The 23,956-nt window shown below is 42.9% G+C and overlaps 1 protein-coding gene across 1 annotated transcript in view; it reads right to left on the bottom strand.

Moving 5' to 3' along the window:
• The window catches only part of LOC119390189 (vacuolar protein sorting-associated protein 53 homolog), a 34,584-nt gene that overhangs the window by 4,696 nt on the left and 5,932 nt on the right, over positions 1 to 23,956 (bottom strand). The window contains 15 exon segments of the mRNA XM_037657755.2: positions 2,280 to 2,365; positions 4,369 to 4,438; positions 7,621 to 7,769; positions 8,563 to 8,641; positions 9,382 to 9,464; positions 9,749 to 9,778; positions 9,780 to 9,912; positions 10,878 to 10,963; positions 10,965 to 11,118; positions 14,812 to 14,900; positions 16,087 to 16,242; positions 18,551 to 18,743; positions 20,448 to 20,590; positions 21,659 to 21,731; positions 21,966 to 22,033. Of these exon segments, the coding sequence (XP_037513683.1) occupies positions 2,280 to 2,365; positions 4,369 to 4,438; positions 7,621 to 7,769; positions 8,563 to 8,641; positions 9,382 to 9,464; positions 9,749 to 9,778; positions 9,780 to 9,912; positions 10,878 to 10,963; positions 10,965 to 11,118; positions 14,812 to 14,900; positions 16,087 to 16,242; positions 18,551 to 18,743; positions 20,448 to 20,590; positions 21,659 to 21,731; positions 21,966 to 22,033 (1,592 nt within the window).

Here is a 23,956-nt window from a genome sequence, read left to right as displayed (position 1 = left end):
ACCATTTTCAAATATAGTATGAAATTCATCACATCTGAGTACAGCTGGGACCTGCAGTTATGCATTGACCCGTCGTAAGTAAAAAGAGGCACGAAGCCACAGCGAGACTATCTGGAGATGATCTCATTTCTCAAAATGAAAGGCCAACTGCGCAAGCAACTACAGCACTATTTAGCAGAAAAACTTCAACTGAAGTATGTGTTCAGCAAGCGATCTTCAAATGCTTCCCAAAAACAGGTTTTTTAGCAACTTTTCTTCATTCTTTCTGTCAGTAATTTATCACATTGTCATGTACAGTCCCGCTGAATATGAGTTGCAACATGCTAGCCTGGTTGAAGGGGCCCCAAGCCTGAATGGTTACCCTGGCAAACATTAAATTGGTTTAAAAAAAAATCAATAACTGCAAAAAGTGTTTACTTCAGTAATTTCTTATGTATTGGCACAGCTCTGCAGTGCTGGCACCACTTTGAGCACAGAAAACATGTTGGAACTCGTACTGGGCACGACTGTAGGTGCTGTCATCATGACTGGCTAGCCTTTCTGGCAGTAATCATCACAAATATATGGTTAGATTTCCAAACCTTACTAGTAAACATCTTTTGCACCATTCTCATTCCTGCTGAGACAAAATCGAGATATTATAAGCAAAGGTTACCAGTAAAACCTGTTGTGCCTTAGTAACTGAGTTTTATTACAGAATGGTGACTGATTATTATAATGCCTGAGTCAGGAAAAAGGACATGACAAAATGGCAGTAAATCGGTCTAGTTGGTTGTTCGTGATCGCAAAAGAACAGCGCAAAGAAAAGAAACGGACAAACACACCTCCAACAGAAACAGCGCTCGTTTGTCTCTGTGTGTTCATCCGTCGTTTTTTTTTTTTGCATTATTTTTAGAGCTGTCCAAATAGCAAAATTTTGAGTGCGAAGCGAATTCGAATATTGAAGTGTGAGTGCGAATTGAATCGAATATTACTCGAATATTTCTACAATATTTCTCGAATACTTCAAAGCGAAATTGCAGAAAAAAGAAAGTTAGAGAGGATTCCTAAGCATATTCTTATGAGACAGCAACATGAAAGTGTTTCCTTTAGCTAGGTTGATGAAGCAGTGGCTGGGTGGTGTTTCATAGTTGTCTTATCAATAATGAGGCAATGTAGAGACCGAATTGTATTTATGTAGATGATTTCGTGCAACTAAAGTGTTGCCGACAACACTTTACACGTGATAGGCAAAGATGCCATTTCCTCAGCCTCTCCTCCTCTTTCAACTTCTGTGTAAGCCTGATGTGGCGGACAAGGGTGTGTTCCCTTCAAGTCCGGAGTTCCAAAGCTGCCTCGTAGACGTCGATATATAAGAACATCTGAAATTTCGGATGCTAAAAAGCTTTGGCATCCGATTTTTCGAACTTCCTGCCCAAATTTCAGGTGCAAAACAGCACTAATTGAGCCCCCACCTCTGCCACATCTTTCATCTCCATGCTGGAACCAGCGTTTTCTTGAGTTAATCCATTTGCGACCATAGCGGAGCTTGGAAGGCAGCTCTGCCGCAATACGGGGATGTGAAGAGGTGAAGCATATTGAAAATCTAGGGACCACTTCGAATCTGACGTTGACTGTGTCTTGACTAAGTTCGACCGTAACGGAGCTTGAAAGGCAGCTTTGCCGCAATACGAGAGTGTAATGAGGTGAAGCATATTTAAAATTTGAAGGGGTCACTTTCAATTGGACGTTGACTGTATTTGTCTTTGAGAAGTTCGAATAGTAAAATTCCAGTGTGAATCGAATCGAATAGCAAACTCTATTCGAAAAATATTCGAAATTTCGAATATTCGCACACCCCTAGTTATTTTACGATCATGAACATCACAAAAAAAGAGACACAAGGAACGTTCAAGCGCTGTGTGAACATAGGGGAAGGTATTTTTTCCTTTGGATCAGCATGTGCCTGCACCATTGGTGCTGTCTTGTAAGTTGTTTCACGTGACAGCCAGGGCTTCATTACACCAGTTTTAGTCTGCGCTCGAACTTCCTACATATGTATCTCTTCTTTTGTGCATTTATTAATCAATCACTAAAGTGAACTGCCTCAAGATACTACTGACACTTAACAAAAGGGCAAGCAAAGTGTATTATTATATGAACCAGAAATGACACACCGCAGGCACAAAGAGCCCTCAGTTGCTGCTTGTATTTGCCAATAAAGCTATAGAAGAAGTTTTTTTTTTCTCTCAGCTCTGGCACATATTGACAGCAATGCTAGGTTCAATATTCCTCTGTACCTTGCCGGAGCTTTCCTGGCCACCTGTGATTCCAGCAGTGGGAGGTCCAGTAGCACCATCTTGAGGCTGTGAGTGTCTAGCAGGAGCTGAAACAGAGAGCCACATGTAATGGTATGGCAGGCGAGCATCCAACAGGCTCTCGAATTTTTGACAAGCTAACCTTAAAACAACTTCTCAACGCACATGCCGGTTAAAACATTTTGAAGAGTGTTTTGGCGAATGTAACGTATTACCACCACAACCTTTTCTTCGATTTTCCATTCCCAAAGAGCATGAATATGGCGGTGTCTTCCTGCCCCATTCCCTCCAGTAACAGTGTGCACGCACACAGCTCTAAGATGGCTACTGCATGCCGAAGAAGACCAGTACAGTAGAGGAAAAACTTAAAAGGGTAGTGAACCACCTATCAGGCTTGGTGAGAAAAAAAACACATCCCGCTGAAAGCAGACTCGGCTATGAACAGCTCAGCTAAATCTTGCAGTCTTGTGCAGCAAGAAGAGCTTACAAGAGGAGTGCAAAGGTGCAAAAGTGCAATTTTCTCAGTCACCCTCTTTTCATATAGTAGAGACCTGTCCTCACTCAGTTCGGAGCTTCCGGCACCAGCTGCTTGACGTCGAACAACAGATAGCATGCTACATATTGGCCAATAGCCGACATCAATCAAGAGTGGCGTCTGGATCAGACAGAATTGAATTGAATTGACTAATTCGCAACAGTAAAAGCAATGCTGCGGGAGACCAGGGAAAGAAAAGCTGGTTAAGACAGCTTGAGAGTGTCCTGGCCACTAACCACACTTAAAGATGCGCTTCTTGCCACAGGGTGCCGCCACGTGCCAGCGCCGCACTTCACAGTTTGCTAACATTACACAGTAGCCTCCACTCGCGCACACGAATCACAATGGGAGAGAGCGATCACGTTTCATCATGCTTGCTCAAGGTCATGACACGCGCTGACGTAACTTCTTTCCCCCATGCCATCCCTCCCTATGTAGCTCCCAGCACACTCGTCGACATAGTGCTCAAATCGTGCGATAGATTCCTGTAACTCCGGACGTTCTTCATGGATTTGAAATATTTTTGCGGCGATTGGTTCATGAGGCAATAAACTCCGATACTGAGGTCAATCGACAATCACTTGGAAAAGTGGTTCAGGACCCCTTTAACGGCACCAAGTGTGTACATCTCGTTGTAACACTTGAAGGCACCCTGCGACACTTTTTGAACATAGTCGGAAAATGATGCTGATGTATAATTGAGGCTTTTGGAAGCGAGAGAGTCAAATAACTACGCACTGCACACAGCAAGAAATTTAATACAGAACACTCTCGTTAAACGGAACCTGAAGGGACCAGGAGAATGTGCTCTGTTTAACAGGAGTTCTGTTTACTGGGGGGGGGGGGGGGCAGGGGTGCAGAATCCAAGTATGAAACCAATCTTAATAGGGGCAGTTGTTCCGTTAAAGCAGCAGTTCTCGTTTAAGAGATGTCCGTTTACTGAGAGTCTACCGTATTTCGTGTCAAAAAGAGCCCAAAATTGCTTGCTCTCTCCTCAGCAATTTCATCACCAACTATGCAGCTGGTCGTAGGAAACAGGGGCAACAATTACTGGCCGACTTAGTTAATGAAAAGCTCGCCAGCGGATGACCTCGGAGGCCCTGTGCCGCATTGTGTAGGTATGGTGGCTCTGAACAAGAATTTCCAGCCAATAGGGTTAAAGAAAAAAAGAGGAGAAAATGCCGAAGGCCATGATACGTGCTGACATAACTTCGGGGCAGTAGTATATCGCTCCCTTGCCATGCTCCTCTGAGTAGTTTCTGGTGTGCTCACGGCATGATGAAGAAAGCGCTCATTTTGTGGAATAACTTCACTTATACTGGGCGAACATGAAAAATTTTTCTAGCAGGAGATTTGTGAGGCACTAGAGTTCATTAGTAAGGCCATCCTTCAATAACTTCAAAAGATGTCATAGGGCTCCTCTAATTATAAGTTGCAGTACTGCTACCACTATCTACCATAAAGTCATATAAATGGCAATTTTTTTTTAGCATTCACCCAGCAAATTTTCTTCTCCATTTCCATCACGAAACTCACCTGCTCAGCACCAATAGGACTCATGGGCTTGCACTTGAACAGCTGGCTGATTAGCCTTGGAATGAACGAACTGGGAAAGTACAAAAAGACAGTGCCAATTTGTAGCCGAGAGTCAACTACAATTCCAAGGACAGTTGACAACTCTCGCAATATGATAAGTCACATTTATTTATTTCTGATACAGGACCGAAGGGAAAGTTTGCCATTACACTTACTTTAACCTCTTATAGCCTGGATTACTTTTACCAAGGAAAACTATTAGAATTGCAGTAATAAATGCTTGTAGCGGAGCTAGAAACCTCCGAAATTATTCTCATACCATTTCGCAAACCCCAACGAGATTCGTACACTAGATTAAAAAACCGAAACGAGGCTTTAGCACAAAACAGTGTCATTATGTTTGCATGTTTTTGTACTAAGCAAACTTTATGTTTGCATGTTTTCGCACTAAACAAACTCGGACTTGGCCGAGTTTGTTCTGGTCTGTCATTTTATGGCAGTCTGTGAAGCACCCATTTTGCAGGCATGGTGATTTGAATTCATCCACCAAATGAATACAGCTGCACAGGTTCTTTTCTAAGCGTCTACCCTCCTTGAAGGCACCATCAGCAATGCATTCTTTTCAGAGTTGGGAATGCCGACGCACTAGTAGCTGGTTAATTCCAGATGGCCACAGACAATGTTCAACATAACAGTTATCCCTCCCAAGTGTCCCACCTGGATTCATTAGCTAAGATTCGGTACACGCGAAACGTTGAAAAAGCGACAACAAAATTTTGGGGGCTTGGCTATATGTACATTTTTAAGCTTTTTTTCTTATTAAAGGATTACTGACATGAATTTTAAAATTTTTCGGGTTGTTGCTCTTAATGAAAGCACGGGTGTCGAGAACCCTAAAAAGAGTGTCGTGGTGCCTGGGGATGCATTGCATATAATTTTAATACCGCTTCTTTCAACCAGCAGTTTCGGTTTCGGTTTCGAGAGGGCGGCTCCATAGTGACGTGTCAAGTCTGCCCGTGACGTCACGGGCAAACTGCAACCCACGAAATATGCACCTGCTGTCCTTTGCTGTCAGTCGAACGTGGTTCATCATGAGTGAACTGTCTTCCAGTGCCTCCGACAGCGATTTCTGTGATTTAGGCTGCATGCAGAAGCCAGACTTCGCAAACCAAGTGAGCTGACTTGAAACGTCATAGGGCTCTCCATGCGGTGAAGCTGCCTTGCCGATGCTGGGAGATGAAAACTTTAAAATCAAACTTAAATATTTATTCGTGTTTCCCGGATGCGGTGTGGGGAGAGCGTTAACACTACATGCCAAGGAAACCAAAAACGTTCGTTTTGCTGCACTTCAAAATCGTGTCAGTACTCCTTTAAAAGTCAAACTGCAACAAAACTTTAAACCTCATGAAAAGCCTACTTTCAGACAGTGTAAATACGAAGGAGTCTTCGCATGAAAACTAGCAAAAATAGCCACTTTCGACACTGAAACTAAAAAAAAAAAAAGTGCTTCCATTGCCACTCCCTGAAAGTGACGTATGACAAGAGCGTGACCTAAAGAGTGCAGCTTCTCGGCATGGCCTCCAAGGTTATGGGGGTTAAGGCTGAATTAAGAGGATTAAGGCTTCAACATCCTTGAGACAGTGTGCCGGACCATCTGTCATAGTGACAATTGCCAGGTGTATCCGTCATTGCTCAAGTTCTATTAGAAGGATGCTTAGAAGGAAACTATACCATACTAGCCCTGCAGCCTTGTGAAGATACTATCTTCATTGGTGTATATGTATGTATATACAGTAGAACCCCGCTGATACGTTTTTGAAGGGACCGTAGGAAATAAACGTAAGAGACGGGAAACGTAAGAGCCGAAAAACAGGAAAAACGGCAAAATATTTAGTGGTACAGAATTTTATTTTAATTCTTACGAGCAGCACGAAAATTGGCGCGCTCAGCCGCGATCTAGTCGATGGATAGAAACGCGGAGCTTAGGACGGCCTCATCCACAGAAATGTAATCAACGTATGTGATTTTTTTAACACCAACAGCTGTAGGCATGAAAGGACTAAGCACACGCAATCACGACCGGCTCGGCGAGCCCGACCGCGAACCGCACGCACGATCGTGCGAGCTCCAACCAGCTCGAACTCCTCCCGCTCTCCGACAAATAACGATGATGATGAGTCTACGCCGACGCGATGGCAGAAGTGAATGCCGATCTCGAAGGCCTTGCTTTCGCAAGCAATTACGTCATACACGCCATGTTTGTGCAATACAAATCTCAAAGGCTATGCTTTTGTCAATAGTAAATGCCAATCTCGAAGGCCTTGCTTTCGCAGGCAGTTACGTCATAGACGCCATCTTTGCAATTTGAATCTCGAAGGCCATGCTTTTGTTTGCATCAATTGAAAGATTCTGTTGCTTGCGCCTCTCATGCGGCTAATATTACAGTCAAACGAGGCCAAGCTGTGTGAAAATGCACCATGGCGGCTCTCTTTGGTAGTCACTCGGTCGGCTCCGAGCGCACTTCGCGACGTATCATACGGGAACAGTCCGACAGTTACGACGTAACAGCGGGGTTCCCAATACATTGTATCCTATGGGAGCTATGCCGGGACCGGCGGAAAACGACGTAACAGCCGGGAAAACGCAGCAGTGAGGAACGTAACAGCGGGGTTCTACTGTATATATGTACTACAGTTGAACGCCGTTATAATGAACACTGATATAGCAAATTATCGGTTACAGCAAACTAAATACGAACTTTGGTTGGCGCGAAACTCGACAGGTGGCGTAAAGAGCAAAATAAATATTGAAAGACAATTCATAAGCACTTTTTTTTTTATTTGTTTGAAAAAGTAAAAGTTTCGGTCATTCAGCGTAGAAAAAAAATCCGCATTTGACTAGTTGCAACACCGTATGCATTGAAGCATGAGATGCCACAAGTCAACAGGTAAGGATTATCTCGTTTACAGTGGGTTAGAAGACTAGAATGATGCATTTGTGTATCTAGTATTTTTCGCGAGCTGGATTGCCGATTTATTAGCACCAATCTTCATATCTACTGTTCCAATGAATATCTGATATAATGAACTAATTTATGGTACCAATTCTACTTCGTTATAACAAGAATAGACTGTACTCGCTCATAATGAATGAAACCAAAGCTAAACTTTGTTGCAGTAGGCCTTTAAGAGGTGTAGTGCTATAATAAGCTATTGCCGCTAGAAACAATCCTCAGAGAAAGACAGCGCTCACCTGACAAAGTGGACGCAGAACTGAGTAAAGTATCGCCGCGAGTTGGCCAGGTTGTCTCGTATGAGAGGCAGGGTCTGACGCAGGTGGGATGTGATGGCAGTCACATAGCCGCTCTGGTCACCTACAGCCTTCACCAGTGACCAGTTGGTCTGCACGACGAAGAGGAAGTTTTGTGAAATGCACGAGTTGCTGCTCTTTGAAGATTCTGCGCTTCTAGTAGAGAAGTGATATTTTGTACAGTAAAAGCTTGTTTAATTCAGATTTCACGGGACCAGAAAAAAATGGCCGAATTAACCGAATGCCAAATTATCGAAAGTATCAAGAAAACAATACTAAACAAATGTCTATTACGTCAATACACTTTGATTTTCTTGATGAATACATAAATCCTGTGCTTGCTTTGCATAAAATCAGTGTAAAAGCTGCAATTTTCGTCACACGCAACTTTGTTCGCAGTGCGACTGTGGCTCAAGACCTCTTTGTCCTAACTAACCCTGAATCGCGCTAACCTGTAATTAACCCGAGACATTGTTACCGTACAGGTTCGCGCTAATGATGATAGCAATGCGGACTGCACCGCCTCGTTTTGGTTGTCCGTGAATGCCGCTGTGTCGCACATCTGTGGTGCTTCGCGCTCGGCGCCCTCCGAACATCATCCGAAATAATCGGGTTGCAGCCAAATATGACCGAATTAACCACGGTTTGACGCCACTGAACAATACACAGGCTTGCCTGGACCAGAGAACGCGTCCGAATTAACGGGTGTCGAATTAATTAGCTTTTACTGTATCTTCAGAAAACCTTGAATTTGGTATCTCAGCTCGCTTGGTCATGCCTTGCCATTTGCTGGCCTCCTGATTTACTCTGTTAGCTGGCGACAGACTCTAAAGAAAAATGCTATCTGAAAACATAACACTCTAAAAATGTTATCCGAAAACAAACCTTGGTGATTGTTGACAAGGCAGGCTCACACGCTGCTTCCAAGTCGTGGACCAGCAGCTGTATGCAATTGTTGATGACCCTACGAAAGTGACCAAAGGACAGAGCCATAACTGAACAGACAATCACGTGACACTCATTAGAACGAATCTTGCGTCTTTTTCCTGATTTTGGTAAAAAAGACAAGGTTCCTATAAGTAAACTCGACTTGCTGCACAACCAGCAGGAAAGAAGGAGAGAGACAGGAAAGAGTGCAGTCTCTCTTTCCTGTCTCCCTCCATCTTTCCTGCTGGTTGAGCAGCAAGTCGAGTTTACAAGTATGAACCAACTAGTCTGCAAAGAAGTATTCCTATAAGTCTGTGGAGGATTGTGCTAAGTTACGTTCGCAGGACTGCTTGGAAGCAACAATGTAACAACAATTTAAAGTGCAGCCTAAGTCCTGTTTTAGTACATTGGTCTACCAATGTCAACAATTAAAAGTTTGGTTACCACAAAAGGAAAAAAAGAAAGGAACTCCAAATTTCAACTCAAGCAATGCAGCAAGCCTCCAATGGCAAAACTTCCAGCATGAACTGCTTTATCCAGTGCTTGAAAATTTTAATGACAGCATAAGGCTAAATGACTGTAAAGTGAACAAAGCAAATTATGTAACACTCATCCATGCTGTAAGAGACACGTTAAACGAGCAAGGACACGGAAAAGGACGATAGTACACAAGTGCATCTTTGTCTGTTCTACCGGTATCTTTTCTGGCATGATAGCAAACTACAAATATAAACATATTATAGCAGCACGGAGCTCTGACCACTTTAACACACTCACCCGTTGAACATGTCCTGCTCTGCAGTGAGGTCAATCTTCGATGCTAAGCTTGGCTCGATTTTCTCCTTCAGCTTTCCTTCGAGCTGGAAAAGAAAAATAATATTTAAAAAAAACCATAATAAACAAGTCAGTAGCATATCAATAACATTTCAATCATAAGCAAGGTCAACACAAGAAAGCCTCGTCATCACACGAATCAGAGCCAGTTGAGCCATTCAACTGAGTCCTCGATACTGCCGCTGTGCTACTGGCTGCTTATCGATGACGTGAGTAAACCTCTTCAACATTTGACGGAGGCACTGGGCACGTACGTAAAGATGGTAACTTCGTTTTGGATGTGACTTCATTGTAACAATGCTCAACCCACCTGCTGAGTAGTCTCGAGGCAGTATTCGGCCTGTGCTGAGAACTCCGCATATGCGACACAGTTCGGGTGGCGTCAGCCGCGGACTCTCCCCTTCCTTCAACAGGCTCTGGAAGTTCTGGATCAAGCCGGCGGCCGTCATACCGCTGCTGCTACTACTGCCAGTCCTGCATCACGGATGAGAGTCAAGTAGAAAAACGATTGGTCCCTTCGTAAGAAAGGTGGACAATGTGTGCAAGAAAGCTGAAGAATGCTCGAATTGACTTTTAGTACTTAGAAAAGGCGTATTGACACCAATATTCAAAGATGACTTTACCCTGCCATACAGATACAGCAAAAGTGATGCTCAGGAAATGCTGATAAGATATTTTATTTTGACATTAAAGTCAATTTTCGCATGGCACAGCTACTGACATCGACACTAGCAAGATGTCAGGCTACAGTGTGAGTTCTGGCGACTTCACAAACCAGTATGGCTAGTTGTCACTACGTCAGGTACCAAAACATGCGCAAATGGTTCCGTACGTGCGACCAATGGAGCCACGGAGCGAAATAGCCGTGGAAATCCTATGATATCTTGTGCGAGCACATGACGGGCAGCTCATACCATGTCGTGATGTCAGGGAACCAGAAATAGCATTTAAAGACATGCTGTAATTAATTTTTCAGGGTGCATTCACGCTTAGCCAGCACATTTTCCTAGGTACTCGAGGGCTTGGCCTTTATTTGACTGCAAAAAACAAAAAACAAAAAAAACCTACAACTGATAATTTTCCTGTCATTACCCTCTTAAGGTCATTTCTAATAATTACTCGAGGCAATGCAAGATTAACCAATTCCACAATAAAATTACCATTGCACTATAAACTGCTGTTATAGCACAGCCATAAAAAACTTCGAAATAAGTGAAATTTCCAAATTTTCAGCATAGCAAGTACATGCTGTCAGTCTGAAACTTGGGGCTAGAACACTTCTAAAGTGTCAGAGACCAAGCAGCACTCGTGTACACCATCACAGTATCCACACAGCTCACTCTGCTGCTCATAATGCATCTTCAATTTTTCTTCTTTTGTGTGAAAGAAGAACTGAAGTAAAGGATTGACTGAGTAATCGATTTGCAAGGCACACTCACTTGGGCAATGAGCCCTGGAGCACGCGTCCTGCATAGTCGGCCAAGTGCTTGCCGAATACACGTGCCAGGGCAAGCAAGGGTGGGCCCCCTGCTCAGCTGGCTGCACTGAACGAGGCACTTCTTGTAATACACGAAGAGGTCAGCGCAGCTGGGTAGGACTCCGGCCGTCTCCACGTCGGGCTGCGGCAACGGCGCCCGCTGCGCTGCTTCCACAAATTGGTCTAGTAGCTGCTTCAGGGTCCTGCAAGGTACGAGTGGTCAGCAACGTGGATTACACACGATTAGGCTTGTGCGAATATTCGAGTACTTCGAATTCGTTTCGAAACGAATTTAAATTCTAAGAAATTTCGAAGATCGAAATGAACGAATAGACATGTATAAACCGCCTGTGATCCCCTGTAAAGGTGGTTTCACTGCAGTGGTGGTGTGCTATGCCATGAATACATCTTTCCAAAAGAAATCCGCACTGCCGCGAAGCCCCACTTCAAGGTTAAATGAACATACAGTAAAACCTCGTTAATTCAAAGTCACTGGGACTGTGAAAAATCTAATTAAGCGGGTTTTCGAATTAACCAAGCATACAAAAAGCGGGATGCACGGAACTTTGAATTACTGGAAGTAATCAGAGGTGGTCGTTTGCTGTTCCTGCTAGTTTGCGGCTACAAGGGTTATGTCTTTTAGCAATACCTGGTCCCAATTTTGCCGCTAAACCGGGGAAACGGCGGGCCTCGCTGCTGCCAGCGCAAGAAAAAATAAAAGAAAGGAAAAAAAAAAACACACTCGTGGTCAACTGAAATGCGCGCCTGCGGAAAAGAAGTGCTTCGCTGCAACACAGTGGTGACACGCGGGCAGCATGTCACCTGCTCCTCGCAGCGTCAGCGCGTCATGATGCGACCGTTCGCCCATTCTTTCTGGTAAAATAAATAATGTGATAATGACTAGTGGACGGAATTCGCGATGTGGGTGGAAAAGATTATCATTAAAGTTTTCGAATTGAGTTTTCGAAGTAGGCGTTGCAGGCAAGTACTCCGCCAGCAGTGCAAGTGCACAAATTGTCGGAACAACCACCCTTTATTAATTTCTCTATTTTCCCAGAAAGAATGGGTAAATCATGACGCGCTGACGTTGAGAGAAACATGCGTCATGCTGCCCGCGTGTCACCGCTGTGTTGCAGTGAAGCACGTCTTTTCCGCAGACGCACATTTCAGCTGACCACGAGACCGCCTTTTGTTTAGTTTTTTTCTTGCGCTGGCAGCAGCGAGGCTGGGATGCTTCACTTGTAACTCATTAGTATCGCTACACTGCATTGCCTTGTGGCTCCTTAGGGCCATCGTTTCTGCGAATTTGCGGCTAAATCGGGATTGGGCAATTGGCACATGGCACCCAAAGTTTTCGAATTAAACGGGCTGGTACTGACCGCCGCTTCAAATTATCGACTCAGATTTACATTGCAAAATACGGGGCCAAGGAAATCCTTCTAATTATGCGGGATTTCGAAATAACAGAGTTCGAATTCATGAGGTTTTACTGTATTGCCCTCACATCGATTCATCATTTTTAAGTTTAAAAGCTTGTTATACCGGCTTATATGCTCTAAGTATAGTAAATTTTAAAACGTAACATATTTTACAGGTTATCACTTGCATTCTACCAAAAGTCAAATCCTGCTACTACTCAAAGTTGCTTTCCACTTCCCTTTGAACCAAAAAGAATGACATATGCATATGTCTTGTTTCAACTTTAAAAATATTGCGCTGGTTAGTTGGGTCATGACAAATATGCTCATTTTTCTTGATAATACGTGATATAAACTATTCGAATTCGCTTTGAAATTCGCTTCGACCAAATCACTATTCACTTCGAATTCGCTTCGGGCCTAAAATTTACTATTCGCACAAGCGTACACACGATACATTGAAGGGTTTCCCCTGAACTACTTTCTCAAGCAATTATCGAATGACCTCAGTATCGGAGTTTATTGCCTCACGAATCGACTGCTGCAAATATTTCTTGCATCTGTCAACAACTAGCTGAGTTACAGGGATCTTTCACACACTTTAAGCGCTTTCTCTCTTCTCTTGTCCAGACGAGCGCACTGGAAGCTACGCACGGAGGCATGGAACGGGTGAAAGAAGTTACGTCAGCATGTGTCATGAACAGCTCTCTCCCATTGTGATTCGTGTGTGCGAGTGCACCTCACCATGTAATGTTAGCAAACTATGGAGCGCAGCCTCGGCACCCCATGGCAAGAAGCACATCTGATCCAAACACTGCTTTTGATTTATGCCGCGTGCTGGCTATTAGCATGCTACCCACTGTTCGACGTACGTCACACAACAGGCGATCCGCCAACCAAAGAGAGTGAGCACAGGCCTCTGTATGAAAAGAGGGTGCCTGAGAAAAATGGCAACTGCACAATCCAACTCTAAACTCTGCCGCACACAACTTAAAGATTTTGCTAGGCTGTTCACTGCAGTGCCTGCTATCTGCAGGATGCGTTTTTGCACTAAGCCCAATGGGTGGTTCATGACCCCTTTAAAGGAAGAATTCACACGTCAACCGCCAAACTGACGTGCGTTAATAGAGATGTTTAGGTTAGGGATCAGTGGCGTAAATCCAGAAAATCACAAAGAGGACACACATCTCGCCATGGCGGCCATTTTGTTTTTATATATATAGGTGTTATTTTTAGTTATATAAAAAATTACATAATTTCTTAATATAAAGTTAAATGGTGAGCATGGGTTCCCAGCTGGCGCAATTGCATTGTTTTATTGACTCTTCTTTGAAACCGATTGAGCGGCAGTTGCGATTTCAGTAGTCTCACACAGCTGAGGGATATTGAACACAGGACCTACACACTACAAAATAAACAGGCATTACAGAAAGTTGAATGCACTATACTTAACTGTCAAGCAATTCAAACATATGGTGATGAAAAATAAATCTCAAGGCGGGACATTTGCAAACGGTGTCCCTCCCAGGATGAACACAAGGGGGGTCAGGACCACCCCCCCCCTGGGATTTACGCCAGGGTTAGGGATCGCCAAGCATTGGGGACCTCTAACCCATTAAGTTCTTTTGTACTCTTATTGTGTTCTTTTGTTAACATGGTGGTTTTCACCTAAAAATCTCTAATAATGACAAAGTGGTCAAGGACCTGGGACACCAATGTGGGATGTAAAACAAACTGAAATGTTATTTACACAGCATGTTGCTATGTATCGTCGAATCATTGTCAACTCCTGGTCATGTGACATCATAAGTATGTGAAAGCCAACGGGAAATGTTTAACTTCGTTAGTGTCACTGACAAAATTATTGGTGCATCTGGAAAAAGAAAACCTATGACATGAATTCTCTCCCTTTTTGTACCAAAAAATTATTATATTATGAAACAATTTCAGGATACACGGAACAATGATTGGATGTGAAGGCAACTTTTTTTGTCCCCTTCCTAAATGCAAAGAGCTCAGCCACCCGACAATAAAGCTAAGCAATGAGCCCAAATTCATCATATTTTTTATAATGTGAACATAACCACGAAGCTTCTTTAATTGTTGAGAAATCCAAAGCAACATAAATCTAAAAACATTTTTTTGTTGTTGTGAAAATTACGATTGTGGACCCACATCAAGTGCGAACAGTATGCAATAAAATTTTGATTTCAAACAGTACAAATAAAGTGTGTTTATTTTCCACATAGTTATGACTTGCAATGACTGCTCTTCATAAGTTATGGATTAACTGGACTGTTCGCCTCTACCAAACAAAATCTTCGTGTTTACGGACCCTCCTTGCCTGCTTCACTATTCATATTTTATTTATTTACATATATATGTACAAGATAGCGTAACAAGTTGTATCGACAAAACAGTAGTCGCGTTTTCCATTTGTGACCAAGAATTATCCCACCAAAAAAGCGCTAGGCCTACCTGTCCTGGGATTCCACATAAATGTCCAGATGGCGCTCGAAGCAGCTCGAAACGAGGCCTTGGAATGGGTTGACATTGGCCAAGGACATCTGTGTGCAAAAGCACCCATGATTATACTATGCACCAGAGTTCTGGCTCACCACGAAGTGCAATCTACTGCCGCTACAACCTGCCACAACAGCTTGACAGACATAGCGTTCCAGTGCTGAACCCTACGTCACAAGGTCAGAGGAGTCGCGCAACAATGACATCCTAATTACAAGAATGCTTGTGTACCAAGCTTAGGAGGCAGATTAATGCATCCCAGACAGTAAAAATCAATGCGCAACCCTCTAAAACTAGAAACAAGTCCTGAGAAGACTTTATTCATGACTACAAAGTTGTGGGCTCTTGGCGAGGAAAACCTCTCAAGACAGATTTACTACCCTTTATTTGGCTATCTTCAGCTTAGTAAGCTTTCACAACACTGACACCCATGTGAGATTGCATAAGTGTAGTTTGTAACAAAGTTAGTCGAATTTGAGGTTTCTCTTCACTAACACCAACGGTAATTAACAAATCATCAGAGTGACGTCAACTGCGTAAAGGTGTCAAAAGCATTGGTCTTACCAATAATGGAATTTTTGTGAGAGAATACTGTGAACACAACCGGTGCTTCCACTAAGAAGGCAATATGAAGGCAGCTATGACTGCATAACTTTGCATTTCTCATTTAAACGCAAAGATTAATCAGCATTTCAATGTGAAAGAATGTAGAGCTTGTCAATTTTAAGCCTTTAACTACCAAGCCCAAGCTGTATTCATCCAAGCCACAGCTTCTGCTGTAACGCTTGCCACAAATGAACTACTCCTGAAAAAATTATACTGGCAATTTTTTTTAAGTTTCAGTATCAGCAATGTCTATGTTTGCTAGCTTAATGTGACGTATCCACTCATACTTCAAGCAAAAAATTTAGCACGGTGGCTGCTCTACCATGTTTTATCGCATATAATCTGCTGCCCAAACCACAAACTGCGGAAAAAAAAAAACGTATCGACATGAAGCCACCTTACTTGCATTATCGTAAAGCAGTGCCACGAAGCCAACTTGTGCACCAAAATTCGCGTATAACCTGCGCCCCCGATTTTAGCTCCCAATTTCCTGCATATTTTGCGCAGGCTGTTCGCTAGAAAATACGATATATCTACTCATCTGAAGTTAATCTTTTTAAGCAGTTTAAAATTTCTTTGCAATTGGTTTTCAGGCAATTCGAATTAACGGAGGAGTGACTGTACCTGTGGTGGGGACAGCTGCGGTGTCGAGCTGCCGGCCAGAGGCTCTCCCGCACCAGCCACTGCCGGAGAAGCTGTCTTCTCTTCCTTCTCCATGTCCTCGGCAAAAGGGTTGTTCTCCTCACCTCCTTCCTCAAAGGGGTTGGTGCTCTTTTCAGCCTGACTCCCAGAGAACAGAAAGAAACAGAAAGAAGGAAATTCTTCAAATGAGCATGCTAGTCTGCAGGGCAGCTGATAAATCAGAGCCAGCAAAGCTGTAAGAGTTCTCACAATCTACGTAAGTATTATGGGTCTGTGTGCAGGCTACGCTTAAAGACACGCTGCAGTGGAACACTACTTTCTTTGAAAACTCTATAGACCATTTTCATATTCTGCGAGTGCGCCTCCCAGCGCTGTATATTTGTCCAACTAATGGTGGCACCTGTCGTCCTTCAAGTGGAGATGAGGTCCGAGTTGCATGTGCTGGGGCATGTCTATTACGCGTGTTTATATCAAGAGATCAGAGTCTACATTTTCCGTGTCATAGTACAAGCAAACAGTGCTATAACATGCCGTTTGCAGTAAGTGACTAGCCTTCATTAGTTGGGCAAACTGCAGAGCAGGAAAGCTGGCTTTACAATTATGAAAAGCGTCTATTGTGGCTTCACCAACATGGAGCCAGCGTAATGCAATTTAAGAAACGAAAATTACAGATTACGCACTTAAAAACATTGCAGGCAGACTTGTCATCCATTAGAATTATATAAAGGCAACACATACTTTATAACTATTGATAATTATATGTTCCAGAGCAAAAATTTGGGACTTCCACTGTTATACGGTCGAAACTCATTATAACGAAGCATTGGGGTCATAAATTAGTTCATTACAAGACATCTACATTGTGAAAGTAGAGATACAAAATTGGCTCTAACAAATCGGCAATCTAGTTCAAGCGTAAATCCTAGCTAGAAAAACTCATCATACTGGGTTTCAAACCCATTATATAAACAAGGTACCTGTCTCTTTGGGGCATTTCAGACTAAATAGATAGGAACGTGAGAATGTGAAATTACAAAAGAAAGTTCGTTTGACAAAACAGGCCTGCATTCACATTTATTTGAAAAAGGATGTGATCTTCATCTAGTGGCCTTTCACGGCCTTGCGCAAACCAAATATTTATTTGTTACAGCTGATATCGCAGTGGGTCTCGCGTTTTTGCTTTCTTTACTAAAAAAAATAAATGTCTCCCTAAAGTTGGTATTTAGTTCACTATAACCAATAATTTGCTATATCAGTGTTCGTGAGAACAAGCTTCAACCGTTTCTGATTAAAATTTGACACAATCTACACTGCTGCATGAAACTCCTACTGACCGGTATAGCTCCTACTGACTGTTTTGCTTTAGAGTATGTCAACAGTTCCATTGAACTGGACTCTGTGCAGAATGACTGTGTTAGAATGAAGCAGCAGTGGAAGCGAAGCAACACTTGCATCAGACCATGCAGACAGCATGGACAACAGCATGTTGTTGGTTAAAAAAAATAAAAGGTTGAGCATCCCACAAAATGTGTGATGGCCAAGCAATGCAGAAGTAGTTCTAGTTGGTCTAGTCAGATGCTAGCACATTCTTTAATGTGAACATAATTCCACCAAAAGCAAACTGCGGTATTAGAAGAGATTTTTGGACTAGCATCAAAAAAGCCATTTTCCAAGCTAAATCTGAGGAAATAACCTCAAGTGGCATAAAGTACGACATACAAACTATCATATGAAACTACTATAACAAAGGTGAAGTGTGCACTAGAGCATCAAGTAACTATGAAAATAGTGTACAGCTTGTGCAGTCTAGCTTATTGCTCGCACATTACCAACATTGACAAATGTTCGATGCTGTTGGCAAATACTGGCTAACTGCTTCTATGACAATGTATTAAAGTAACACATTTGTACTGCTCTGCATCGGTTTCACTCCATAATATGCTTTGTGCATCACAACAGTTGTCTCTAGAGAAATTCAGCGCAATTTTTTAAAATGCTGTTTGAAGCTTTTTCAAGGAAAAACCACGTGCATAATTTGGAAGTCAGCTAGGAATTGAGGACACCGCTCCCAGACTGCTGTTTCAGTGAAGAAGGCGTACACCCTTGCAATCTTTTAATAATATTGTACCAGCGTTGACCCCAGGATACGGTAGTTTGTAATATCTGCGACAAGCAACGAGATCAGCGATGCAACAATCAGCGTCGCACCAGCTTTCTGAACACACAATCACATAGACAAGGCTAATAGTTCGTACGCATCTCTAAGCAAGCAGCGTAGCAGATGGCACTCAGGCTTGCGCATCGTGTGGGAAATCTCGTTACCTTTCGCCTAATTAGGCGCTACCATGTCCAGGGGTCAACGCTCAGTCCATATTATTAAAAAATTGTAAGAGTGTTACGTGCGTCATACAAACAACAAGTAGCACGCCCCTGCTCCGAGCAATACCTGTGATGGGTGCGCAGGGGGCATTGGTGGTGCCGGTGTCGGGGGGGACACCACGTTGGTGCGTTCGAGGGTGACACCCGTGAAGCGTCGTCCCAGGAGCGCCTCGAAGCCCGTCGTCTTCTGGATGGCACTGAGCAGCAGACGCACCTCCATGTCCTGCACCCGGCTGCTCATCAGCTGGGTCAGCTCACGCCTGTGGCCACGGGACAGTAAAGAAAGACCAGGCCAAGATATAGATTTAACATGCAGAAGACCCAGAGCAAGACACGCAGACGAAGTGCAAATCAAGAGATGTAGCCAGAAGCTGCTTCTTAAATATTTATTGTCCTGGCTTTACCTGTAATGTCTATGAAATCAGTTCCATGGTCAGTGCCTGGCTACGCGGAATACAATGCATCAGTGAGGTGCTGGCTGTTCTTTTAAAAGAGTACTGACACAAAATTTTGAAGGCGAGATAACTTGTGGGATAGATTTGTATGGACACGCACGCATCATCTGCAAAATATGAATGGCTAATATGGTCAAGAACATATTTAAAATCAATTTTAAAGTGTGTGTCGCACAACTGAATGTGAAACGCCCCACCTCACAACATCGACACCAACTTGTTTTTAATGTAACAACCAACAACCACACACATCACAGGTTTGTGTGGGCTGCCAAGCTCCTTGCAAGTGCTCTCTCCTGCAGATCTTTTCTACGGAAAGAGGAAGCACCTCCTTTATGGACTTGCACGGGAGTACAAAGGCTGACGTCTATGCCTCGGCAAACCATTTTTTGGGGGTCACGCATATTTACAATATCCAACAGGGTGCTATAGCAGCACCAAGGGAGCTTTCATTGAATAGAGTCAACGAAAAAGAGTGCTAACGTTGAAAAGAGTGCTCATGTGACCGCGGTGTTGTGTGCTCACGTAGCCAGCTATGTTTACATGAAAACCCCTCCAGGTCCCGCCTCTCTTGGCACTCTCTGAAACCAAAACTGCAACTTCGCACTATAAAACCGTCTCTGAATAATTAACCGTGGCACACACGAGCAAACGAGGTCCTAGTCATGATAAGTGGATCGTTACCTACTTATTGCATAAAAAAAAAGCAAGATGTAAAATTTTCGTGTCAGTATTCTTACGCAGAACATTTCCAAATGTGGAAATACAATATGAGCCTCTGTAAGGTCCAAAAAAACTTTGTCAAAGTACCCTTCCTAACTCTAGTGAAAGAATTTCTATAGTCAAGAAATGCTATTTAAAAATTTTTACGCATTGGTCGGCATTTTTTTTTTTCATTCCACTATCTCACTGAAAGAAATTCAGAAATTCAATAAGCATCTGCAAATTAGCAGCTTGCTCTCTGTATTAGGGTCAGTTCATGAATAACGAAGCAAGACTAACCTACCATTTGAGTGATCAGCCAAAGTGACCGAACATGACCTGACCCAACAATGTTTAGCATACTGAAGAAGCACCCAGGCTTTGAGATGTCATAGGGAAGGTTTTCAGATTAATCACAACCATATTAGCCGAACGAGCATCTCGTTAACCTCCCTGCTTTTCCCTGCTTCTCTCGCTCTATTTGGGGGGGGGGGGGGAGTGTGACTCTTCAATAAAGCTTCAGCTCAGTTTAGCTGGCATGACCTTGTTCTGTTCTGCACTGTACTTATTTTTACACAACGGATGGCAAAGTGAAATTTCTGATGAAATTTTGTGGTCCGTCTCTTTTTTTTTCTGTCGCCATATCTTCTGTGTACATTTTACGTGTGCCTGAAATTGATAGACATTTGAAAGAAAGTTTGCACACAGATTTGTTCAATTTCGCTTTCTTTGTACTTGAAGTACAGTGCAGAAAAAACAAATTTCTGGGTGACAACATGAAATGCCTCACATGAAAAGAGCACGTGCCTAGTAATGTGGCAAAACTCGACCGCGATGCGTTCGCTCACTTCCCAGTCGGCGGGGAACAGTTGACCAAACTTGCTCTCAAACTTGACAAGATGGTTCTTGAGCCAGGCATAGCGCCGATCTACGCGATCTAGCCAGGCCACCTGGAAGAAGGAAAAAAAAGAGAGAGAATATGCACATTCAGAAAGCCACATCAGCAGGCACAAACGACACAAATGCCACATCGTTTAGTACAATTCATTCATAGTCTAGCTGATAGACCCACTTAGGGATTAAAGTAGTTAGGATCAATGACAGTTCCAAGCGTGCTGCACATAACTGCAGCCAACCTTTCTTTGTTCTCTATTCTATGACACGATAGCTCTTCCCCGCGCCCCACTGTCTTCTGTACATCAGAAGCCCTTCTGTGTTTGCTGTGAACACTGCAGCAGCTGCACTGCTACTACGGAGTCCACGCCAAACATTTGACGACTGTCATTATAACTGCTGCTCATCGGTGCCCGCTGCCCGCTTTTTAAAAAGCAATTCTAGTTATATAAATATGCGTTTATTCCATTTTTTTATCACAAATTAGTAAATATTTCTGTGCAAAAATTACGAAAAAAAACTATATACCGTAATGATACAAAAGCCTTCTTCACCCTCTCTATGCAAGTTTTCTTACATAGAAAATTTTCCATGCAGCATTATCGTGTTGAAAATATTTACTGGTACTGACCAATAAAGTGCTAAATCAATTTTTCTTAAAAACAGGGATCAGATAAGCTTAGAAGCATATCAAACACTGCTCTAATGTGGAACGTTCCAGAATCAAAAAGGCACAATTTAATGTCATACTGAATTGGTTTCAGGATATTACAAAAATTTCACCACTCTTTATTCATAAGAAACAAACAAGATGTAAGTGCTGTAAAGAGGCAGGAAGCAGTGCACACTATGCTTCAACAAAAGCACAATGACAATAGACATGACAATATCTGAGACAAGTAACCCAAAAGTTGGAAAGTTTTACTTTTAGCAGCTACCATTCTTTCTTTTTTTGTGTGTGTGCGCTCCGATCCGAAGACGCACTGAACTGGGCAATTTGAAGTTACTGAAAAATTTGCTGCACTGGTATCACAGACATCAAGTGGGAATATCACTTTTTTTTTCATGCTATGCAATTACTCCAAGTGTGGAATTCGTTAGGGTGAGTGTTGAAAAAGACTCACGTCTTGGTTTGCTTGGAAGAGGTGCGTGTACTCTGCCAGCTGGAGGGACACGAACCACTTCAGCAGTTCCTGTCTGGAACACGCAGGAAGAGAGAAAACATGGCATCCACGAGCAATGTTACCTAATTGATTGACGCACTCTGGATCACTGTTTTCTTTTCTCTCTTTTTTTATGCAAGCGCATCACATTTGCTTCAAAATGGCAATGTAACTTAAACCTCTACCAAGAGACAAGTGAACCTTGCATAACTTTCTAGAACACCAATGGACGAGCATGAATGATAGCGATAAGTCACCAAACACTCACTTGACTTTCTTGTCCAGAATGGAGACCACGAGGCAGGCCTCCGCAAGTTGCTGTGTGGGAGCCGAATGCTGCACATACGAAATGTAAATGGAGGTCTCAGATCACTGGAGTCACGCCGTCATGAGGAGGGCCTCAGAGATCACAGTCAATGAGGGCGTGACCCTCCAGACCACATAAAAAAATGGTATTGCAGATCACATATACACTCAAAGCTCATTAGTATAACAAAGTCACATCTGCCATGAAAATAACTTCGTTATATCCGAAAATTCGTTATAAACATATATTTGTAACACTGTAGCTATGATAAGACTATCCTTCATTCACTTCGTTATAACCGATAATTCTTTATATTTGTGTTCGTTATATCGTTGTTTGAGTGCACCCTTCGAGGAGTGTTTCTGCCACAAAACGATAATCGACATCTAGCTGGATTGCATTTCCTTTCCAGCAAACCCTGTGCACACTTTCACATCAGAAATGCTGTGTCATGACGATAGTGTGCAAAGTGTTTGTGACCTCACAGCATCACGTGCAGCAAATTTTAGGACACCACAGGTTTTGCGCTTACACATGTACGTCCCGTTTCAATGCCTAGTGATGTTATTCACTTTACTATGTGATGATGCATCATGGTAGGCATCATAAAAAGGATCAAGCCTGGCTCCAATCCAAACATAGCCACACACACATGGCGCAGTGGGCAATTTCCTTACTTTTGTTTTTACCTCTGTGCCTGAAGCGTCTTCACAAGATGCACCGAAACGCTGGAAACACGTGAAACCGAAGAAATATCAACTCAATTAGCATACTGCACCTGATGTTAACGCGGTTCGCACAGCATATTTTACCAAATGTTCGCACATACATGCAAAAAAATAGCACGGCGTAATCATTTTGAAAGACAAACCCTAAAGCTTTCATGCTATGAGTCAATCGTTGCGAACTGAGATGACTGCCCATTGCTTATAAACAAAACGAAATATAAACAACATTGTAATGTGCATTCAGCTGCCAACACCAAATCACTTCGTTTACAGCTTGACACATAATAAGAGGAGAGCCCTGTATGAAGACCTGCTAACCTTAAAATTAGAAAAATAGTACCATTCCCGAAACAGCTTACTGAAATTTGGTACAAAATTTAACATATTCAATGAAACACTTCAGTCTATTCCCAAAGGAAATAAAATATAGTACTTGTGACATGTTTATAGTACATAATATAGTATATGCACATGTTTATAGGAGGTCCCCCTGTCAGTTTCTCTGAAACTTTGGGACCTCCTGCTGTAATATGCTAACCATGTAACTCAACTGAACTATTTAATAAACTTGACTTGACTTGAAAAAAAAACATCAATGCTCACTGATACATCTTCATGTAAAGCAGAGAAAAGATCAGTAGCCATTACACAGAGTCACTCTTGAAGGCGGTAACGATTCTGGTACGTTTGAACATGGGAGCGGGTACAAGAAGTCAGGCTCTGAAAAATCTGTCGATGACTGTACTTGTGAGCATGCGATACTACTCTGACCTAAAGCAGGATGCAAATTAACAACAGCAATAATTATTGGTTTGTGATTGCAAAAATCGCAAACAAGCTCCCATAATTTGGATGTTTATGATTAAACAGCAAAAATTGGCCGTCATGCTGTATGTGCTATTAGCTCAATCTGCGCCGCCAGACAAGTTGCAAACATCTGTGGAGATGTGAAGCGTCCTCAAAATCTGTGTGATTCTGCAGCAGGCAATGAAGTCAGCGATTCTAAAAATGCCTATACTATTTACTGTACACTGTCGTCCTTTATGAAAGGGAACACGCGAGCGCGCGGCCTGAGCTCTGCTGCGGCTGCCTACAGTGCCATCAACCCACAGCGAAAGAAAGCGCACCCGCTTTTGGCGTCATCTATTGGCAAACAAAATAACGAGTCATGGCCGGTGGACAAGCGCTGCTAGATTACGCTCGCGCTTTGGTCGCGCAGCGGGC

This window comes from Rhipicephalus sanguineus, chromosome 4, assembly GCF_013339695.2.
Source record: "Rhipicephalus sanguineus isolate Rsan-2018 chromosome 4, BIME_Rsan_1.4, whole genome shotgun sequence".
NCBI lineage: Eukaryota > Metazoa > Arthropoda > Arachnida > Ixodida > Ixodidae > Rhipicephalus > Rhipicephalus sanguineus.
Note: the sequence above shows the minus strand (reverse complement) of the source record. Positions and strands in the feature narration are given on the sequence as shown.